The sequence below is a fragment of the Echinops telfairi genome, unplaced genomic scaffold (assembly GCF_000313985.2).
Source record: "Echinops telfairi isolate 266 unplaced genomic scaffold, ASM31398v2 ScPeMD7_443;HRSCAF=831, whole genome shotgun sequence".
NCBI lineage: Eukaryota > Metazoa > Chordata > Mammalia > Afrosoricida > Tenrecidae > Echinops > Echinops telfairi.
In genome coordinates this window covers 13,133,830-13,142,719 of record NW_022104341.1, presented here as the reverse complement: position 1 = coordinate 13,142,719, position 8,890 = coordinate 13,133,830, and the positions used below count along the sequence as shown (strand labels likewise).

Sequence of the window (8,890 nt, the reverse complement as noted above, 5' to 3'; positions counted from 1 at the left end):
GACGAATCCTCTTAATGTTTGTCTGTTACAGATAAGAGAACCAAAGTAAACTTACATAAAACTTACATAAAAGCTTGATGTTTCAAACCATACACTTCGTCACTGAAATTCCTGATTATTTTTGTTTCTAGTAAAAATTCACTTACCTTCTTGAAAAATGAGATTTTTGAAATAAAAATGAAATTGAAATTCTGAACTTAAGAACAGTTCAGATGAAGATAAATTTAAAATATTTTTGTTTATCAAAAGTAGTAACTTTACCTAAGGGTGACAATTCCCTCAAATCTTCATTGATTACCTTCAACATTTATTTTAATAGTATGTTCTAAACATGGAAATATTAATGTTTTACTGTACTTTTTCTCTGTATTTCTTTTCCTGCACTTTTTATACTTTTCCCCCTGAATTTTTATGAGAGCTCCTGAGAAGTCTATTTACATCCTATGTCTTTTGTTGGATTTGCTTCACTTTGCTTAGTATGTTAAGGTACAAAATTAAGCTGTTTATTTTAGAGGTAGTCTATATTCTTGTTATCTTGAACTCAACTTACATCTTAAATTTTATTTTACAGGCCATTGTCTTTAACTTTGCAAACTGGGCTTCCTGCTGGAACCTATTGTGATGTTATTTCTGGAGATAAAATTGGAGACAATTGCACAGGAATTAAAATTTATGTTTCCGGCGATGGCAAGGCTAATTTTTCCATTAGTAATACTGCTGAGGATCCATTTATTGCAATTCATGCTGAATCTAAATTATAAAATTCAAATTAAATACATATACCCAGAATAATAACTGTGTATGTCTTTTATATATACTTATTTATTACCATAATTATTTCTCTCATAAAAGGTATACTTACTCAATTTGCAATAATAATAACTTCAAATTATATTTTGCTATGAGTTAGAAGACTCACTAACCTATTTGTCAAAGAAATGTCTAACCCAAAAGCAACAAAGCTCACATGGAAGCAGCACACCAACATGTATGATCATGAAGGGCCGAAGGGACCAGGCTTCAAACACAAGGTGGGAGGCGAAAAAATCATATCATCGTGAATGAGGGTGGCGCGTGATGGGGACCCAATGCCCATCTGTAGACAACTGGACATACCTTGCAGAGAGGTAGTGGGGAGGAGATGAGTCACTTAGGGTTCATTATAGCAATAATGAAACCCACAACTTCCTCTAGTTCTTGAACACTTCCTCCCCCCAACTACCATGACCCCAATCCTACCTTGCAAACCTGGTTAGACCAGAGGATGCACAGCGGTACAGATGGGAACTGGAAACGCAGGGAATCTAGGACAGATGAACCCCTCAGGACCAGAGATGACAGTGGTGATACCAGGAGGGAAGGGGGTGGGGGGCTAGAAAGTGAGAATTGATCACAAGGATCTACATATAACCTCCACTCTGGGGGATGGGCAACAGAAGGGTGGGTGAAGGGAGACGCCGGGCAGTGTAAGATAAGATACAATAATAATTTATAAATGATTAAGGGTTCATGAGGGAAGGGGGAGTGGGGAGGGAGGGGGAAAGGAAAAAGGGAAAATGAGCTAATTCCAGGAACCCAAGAGGAAAGCGAATTTTGAGAATGATGAGGGCAACAGATGTATAGCTGTGCTTTACACAATTGATCTATGTATTGTGATGAATTGTATGAGCCCCGATAAAATGATTTAAAAAAATGTCTAAGAACTCCAAAAGGGATCTTAACAAAAATATTTATTATCATTAGCACCATTTGCCCCGCAATGTGTCTTTAATGCAAACCTACCCTCTATTTCTTCCATTAAGTCTTTCTAACATTTATTTAGGGATAAATGGTTCTCCATTACAAATCATCACATTTGTATGGTTTTCAAAATATGAATGTACTTTTACAGTTCATAAACTAAAAACAAAACAAAACAAAAAATCCCACAAGCAACCCCCTCACACAAAACCTCCTTAATTATATTATCTATAATTCTTAAAGGTATTGGGCTGACAGAAAACGTCTTCCTTCTTTCAATTCTTTTTCTTTCTAATGGTTTCATTTAACATGCTCCACGACTCTATTTGTTCTCTTCACCCCGAATCCAGGACTTTTATGACACTAGCTACTCCTTGCTTTCTCCCTAACCGTCTAGCTTCTCCTCCGCCTTGATACTAATACTAAATGTGACATTTGTTAAGCTTTTGCCTGGGCTTTCTGATAACTCTCAGTTGTTATTTTTTTAGTACTGAAAAAATAAAAATCATACTTAGAAATACTCTCTTCCACCTGCCAATCTACGTATATTTTCTCTAACATTATTTTCTCCTATTATAAAGAAAATGTTCCCAATCTATCAAAGGCCATTTCTTCCACTCATGTTAATTATACTACTTCTATTTAACTAAAAAAAAATCTTTTTGTGGACTTTATTCTTAGATTAATGTCTTTATCCATCCTTTATAATTATTCCCTTTCTGCCAGATTATTCCCTTCAGTTTGCATGTACCAGAATATTGCAATTAAAAATCTTTTGCCCCATAGTTTTATAAATATACTTTATTTCTTTAAAACTCTTCTTTAATAAACTTTTGTGCTTTCACCACACATTTTCATGACCTCAATGCCAGTTATATTTCCTTTTTTCTACCATTCAGTTTTCATCATCACCACTTCATTGACTTTATTCTGTGTCAAATGATTACATTACTATGCATGTTACTCAATCCAATGCAACTTTCCTAGCTTCCTCTGACTTGACTTCCTACCAGTGTGAACCACTCTGCCTTGCTTTCCCCTGTTCCCTCATTCTACGTTCTCCTGGTTTTCCTTCTTTCTCACTAGTGCTCTTTTTCAGATTTTTTTTTTTTACTTGCTCATCTTCTGTTTAACCTAAAGACTCATCTTTGATTCTAATTAATGTCTAATTCTCTTCTTTCTTTATCCTCTCTCTGGCTACTTGATGCACCTTTTCCTGCAGATTTAAAATACATTGGAGATATGGATCTCCAATGCAGATATTTTGTTGAACTTCTGCCTTACATTTACAACAAATGTTTGATATCTTCACTTTGATGGTTCACAGCTCAAATTTAACATATTCAAAGCGGACTCCTCATCATTATTAGTATTGTCCTTCCAAAAACCTTTTGCTCTCTTCCCCTGCCATCATGCCATCATTTTCTTAGTGACCTAGAGATGGCCTTGATTTTTTTTCCCTTTCTCTCAACCACTCTCCTGATCCCCTCACATAGACCTCAGTATGACTTATCATTGTAACTTCAAAATATATCTTGATTTTCTTTGTAATTATATCATATACTCTACAATCTTTTTACTCAGGTCATCATCATCTTTTGCCTGGATTGTGTGACAACCATTCAATGACTTCAGTTGATTCCATTTAATTTATGTAAAACTGTATTGCTAAAATTTAAGAAAAAATATTAATTTCATGTTAAACATCTCAACTTATTATTTTGATTATTGTAAAACCCTTACCATTCACAGATGTCCACAAAACCATATCTGCTCTCAGACTAGCTCCTCGACTTCAGCCTAGTCTTTTCCTTTGGCAATCCTTAGCCACACTGACCTTGATTTTATAGAATACTTCATCTTATTTTTCACTTATTGAATTTTTTTATGTGTTCTTGATTTGTTTACAGTGTTTTTAACCCAGTTATTTTCTTTTATAAATGTTCTCCAACTCAGCAATTAGCACCACCATTTATTCAGTTATGCAAGTTATAAATCTGGAACTCATCTTTAAAACGTTCTTTTCTTGGATATCCTAGATACAGCAAAAGATCAAACCATTTGTTTTTTACTTTATAAATATGAAAGTATATTTTATTTTCTTTCTCCACTTCCACTATCTATACATTTCTTTTCATAAATGACTAAAATCTCTTATTTGATTCCCATGACTGTAAGGAAGAGGTCACAGGCTAACAAAGATTTTATTGTTTGTAAAAATGCATTGGAAGATAAAAGTAAGAAGAGTAATCACAAACTAGAAGATAGGAACACTAAATACCAGTTTCTTTACTTATCAAAATCACATGTTTTCTTTTATAAGAGCTTAGCAAGAGAATTCCTCTAAGAATTTCCAGTGGATAACAGGGAAGGAGACAGTATACATGATGTTCACATTGTGATTAAGAAACATTCTAACTTCTAAAATTGGAAATAAAATATATATTTTGAGCATAAGCTAGCATATGTAATAAGTGTTCAATAATGGGGTAACAGTACTTCGATAGGGGAATATCTTTGAACAGAGATCAAAGAGTGTGTCTAGGACAGTAAAACATCAAGATAAATAGATACACAGGCTGAATACATATGGGAGTATACCAACAAACACATATAGATTGATAGAGGTTATTTTAGATAGGTATTTATATTTTTCACAAATATAGCCATGATTGTGGTGGAGAACACAGTGGGAAAAGTTATAAAAATTCGTAGACCAAACATGTTGAGATAATGAGTCTTTGGACCTGTGGAGACAGGCCCATCGTCTTAAGGGACAAAGGTCAATCGGCATAACAGCGTCTACAAAGACAATATTTTGAAAAGTAGTCATTGGAATCTTAAAAGCTCATGAGGGGCCATCAAAGTGGAAGTATTGATCTTTTCCTATCCAAAGGAAAGAAGAAAAATGAAAATCAAAAGTCACATGGAAACATTTAGTCTAATAGACTAATGGAAAACCTAAAGATAGTTTTTGACTACTACCAACTGTGATCACATTTGAAGTTTACAGATAGAATGGGAGGAAAAAATAGGTGGAACAAAAGTACAAATCATAAAAGATAACAAATGTAATACTTGGATAGAGACTGGTGAAGCCCATGAGATTATCCCCCTTAGTCATTCTTCATGTCTAGAATGTCACCCACATGGCTCAGTTTTCAGTTAAACAATAGATGAGTCTAAAATGGGAACAATATCATTAATGAGGTACACACACTCCTCAGAATAGGAATGGGGAACCTTTTTTTTCTGCCAAGGGCTATTTGGATATTTATAATATCATTCAGCCGCAATACAAAATTATTACCTTAAAAATTAGCCTGTGTGATAGTCTGGGTACTTTAGAGAAACAAATCCACAGAAACTCATGTATAAGAGAGAGTTTTATGTAAAGGGTAATGCACATCAAGAAAACATCCCAACCCAGTGCTGCCCAAACCCGCAAGTCCAACATTAACCCATTAACCCCATATGTCCAACACCAATCCACAAAGTCCTCCTCCATCTCACAAAACACACACTATGATGCCGACTGCAGGAGGAAAGCTGAGTCAGTGAATATGTAAGCATCTCAGCACTGGTAGGGGTCTCCACATGGTTGCTCCAGCATGCAGGGCTGCATCAGGGTAGGTCCATGTGGCTTCTCCTTGGGGTTGTCTTGCAGGAATTCAGCCTTGCCAGCTGAAGCAGGGAACTGCTAAGGTAGCTGCACCCTGGTGCGACCATCACAGAGCAAGAGACACGAGAACTAGAAAGATGAGGTCCACCGAGCCATTTATTCCTCCGCCATTCAATTAACCCCACATGTGTTTATCAGCCAGGTTGGCACAATAAAGTAACTAACTCAGCCTTCTGTATTTTATCAAACATTTAATTAACTCGCCTCTAATGTGAAGCCTAGAACTGCTTCTCTTTGGGAAGTTTTGTGATGCTGACTGGTATTGATGATTCAAGAACCTTATATGACCTCTGGGCTGGAATAACAAACCATTTAAGATTAAAGGACATTCACTAAGTAACAAAGTTCATTTGGGTAAGGATGAAAAGAATGGGAAAGGAAATAAGAAAAAATGTGATAAGTGATGGTACATCATGGGGGTTGCCATCAATGAGATGCAACAAAGAGTGCATGAATTGTTGATTGAAAAACAGTTCTGCTCTATAAATCTCCACTCAATTCACCTTAAAAAAATTTAAAGCTGTATTTATGAGTTGGGATTTTTACTTGAATAGTATCTGACATGTAGTTCTGTGGCTAAGGGAGAGACCAACCGCAACATTAGCATCCCTGGACCCCTTCCTCAGTCACCCCATTATCCAGTCAGAAGAATCTTTTTAAATCAGAGAAAATCCAAATACAACAACAGCACCCTCACCATAAAAGAACAACAGCAGCATCAGTGCAACCCACATTCCCCCAAAATCTTATCAATGGATTAATACTACCTAGGAGTCCTGGTGATATAGTGGTTGTGTTGGACTGCAAACCTCAAGGCCAGCGGTTCTAAACCAGTATCCACTCTGCAGGAAAAAGATGAGACTTCCTGCTCTCATAGAGAGTTACTGTCCTGGAAACTTACAGGTGCAGTTCTACACCTGTGCTACAAACTCTCTCTAATTCTGAACCCATGAGTCAATGGCAGTGAATTTGGTTTGGGTTTTAGGATAAAAGACTAAATGAAATCTTTAACAGCTGTCAGAACTGCCTGAATCTGAAACCACAGTTTACAAACTGTCCCCTTTAATTTGTATTCTCTAGCTATACTGATCTTTTAGTTCTTAATATGCAACAAGCTTCTTTTAACTCCTAACTCAAGAAACATTGGGGTCCTTCTATCTGAAATATTTTCTCCCCCTTGTCCCTAATTAATTCCCATCCCTCGTTTGAGTTTTTGTTCAAAGGCCACTCCTTGTCTAGATGCCGATTTTGGCACCAGGCTAGTCAGGTTCTCCATTATTATGATGCCTGTCTGTACAATCTCTCTCTCTCTCTTTCATTTTTAGCATTAATCACAGTATTATGTTTGTTGTTTCCCTTTTAAGTTCAGAGTTCCAAAACAGTGTCTATGACATAATAAGAGATCAACAATTATTGGTGAAGTGAATTAAGATCATTAAAGGGGCGAAGAGGAAAAACTGTACCAATTTTTGAGGAGAGGATGGTTTTCAAAGAGTGTTAAAAGTAATTGATTAGTCAAATACTTTTGCAATGCTTTATCATGTTTTTGAGATTTTTAAGCTATCGCCATCACCGTTGAATCAATTCTGACTCATAAGTATTCTATAGGACCAAAAGGTGTCCAAGGCTGAAATCTTCATGAATAGACACTGCCACATCTTTCTCCCACAGGGTGGCTTCTGGGCTCAAAGCAACAACTTTTTGACTAACAGAGGCGTCCTCAGCCAATGTATGAGCAGAGCGCCTTGATAAAGCGATGACAGCAACTGACTCTTTGGTATACTATGTGAATTACTCTGTGGAAAATTACTTAAGTGAATTACTCTGTGGTAAACTGAGGACTTGGTAGAGTGTATTTGACCTTATTTCTACAACCACAACCACAAGCATGGAAAACTAGCCCTATTTTTAGAAAGATCTCCATTGCTTTGAGATAGAAATGCTTTCAAATACATGTTCTCCAGGATGAATAATGTGCCCCCTCTCCTTCCTCCTGCAATAACTATCCATTAAGAAGCAGTCATAAAGGAGCTGCCACGAAAGATGAATCCTTCCTGCTTCTGACTAATTCCTGTGCCTGGAGGTTAAAAGCAATTGGGTTCTATAGCCAAACCCATCATTAAATGTGGTAACCCTCTTCTGACATCTCTTGCTGATACTGATCAGAGCTTATTGCCCTGGAAAGGGCTCAGGGGTATTTAAGGTCAAGTAGCATTAAGCCAAGATGAGGACTCACCTCATTGCTTATTTGTTATGTTACCTGCTTATGACATTACTCATTAACTATGTAATATGATTGCTGTATGACATGTATGCCTATTGAAAGATCTGAAAGCCACATTATATATACCCATTGGGAAATACATTCACTCTCTTAGTCCTGACATAGGGACAAGGCTCTCCTATGCCCCCACTTTGTCTATCTGTCTTTATCATTTTCCATAATTGCAAAGCCACTCCTGAGGACTGGTTTGACTTTGGGGGCCCATATACCCATATCACTCATATATTCTTAAAATAATATTGGAAAAACAGTGTCGCACCTATTTAGAGAGATTTGAAAACCAAGTTTACTATGTTCTTAGAGATTTTTTCATATATTTGTCATAGGTTACAACTTATTAAATGTTGTCTGATTTACATGTCTCATTTTATTTATAGAACTAATTCTATCTGTTAAATTAAACCAATTTCGATCAAATTTTCAATGACTGAATTTTTAGAAGTATATAACTCTTTCTTCCAAGCAGCTCTGAGTTGATATAATTCTCCAAACCTTCTGTCAGCGACCTGGTATATTAATTGTTTGAAGTTACTGGGCTATTTCTAATGGATACATATTTAAATATTTGTATTGAGAAATAGTCAATATTCTAGTCAGTTATTCATTATTAATCTTTAATTTACAAGTTAGAATGTAGCCAACAAATAAATAATCGTAGATGCTTAGGACATTAACTCAGTACCTGGTCTAGAGTACATAATAACTTAGGGTCATTGACATTATTGTGAACATTAATGTCATTATTATTACCATTGAACTTCAAAATGAATATAGGTACTAGGATAACATATAATAAAACTTCTAAAAAGGGCACTGATGTTTAATAAATAAAACCAGAGACCACGATCTGTGATATAAAGAGAAAATTGAGACTGTTTTTGCAACATAGAAAATGTAGTCATTTAAATCAAAGGTCCTAAATGTTTTCTATTTTGTTTGGGCATATCTTAAGGTAAATTCCTTCTTCCATTTATAGGTGACTGAAAAAACTTCCAGGGTTTTACATGGGACTAGTTTAACTGAGACTCATTTTTTCCTTCTGTTAGATTACACATTTAACAAACAAAACAAAAAGCATCCAGCTAGCCATAAAGATAAAAAATCTAGATGTGGCAGATATTTATTGCAGAAAAATCACAATTTTTAAAGAAATTATTTAAGCGCTCTAGTAAAAACAAAACTTA

General features: G+C 35.7%; 1 protein-coding gene across 1 annotated transcript in view; it reads left to right on the top strand.

Moving 5' to 3' along the window:
• AMY2B (amylase alpha 2B) overlaps positions 1–789 on the top strand; it is a 23,948-nt gene extending 23,159 nt beyond the window's left edge. Inside the window, exon 10 of the mRNA XM_004699555.2 lies at positions 572–789. Coding sequence (XP_004699612.1) covers positions 572–761 — 190 coding nt within the window. The 3' untranslated portion in view covers positions 762–789. The remainder of the gene's footprint in view (positions 1–571) is intronic.
• The last annotated feature ends 8,101 nt before the right edge of the window (positions 790–8,890 follow it).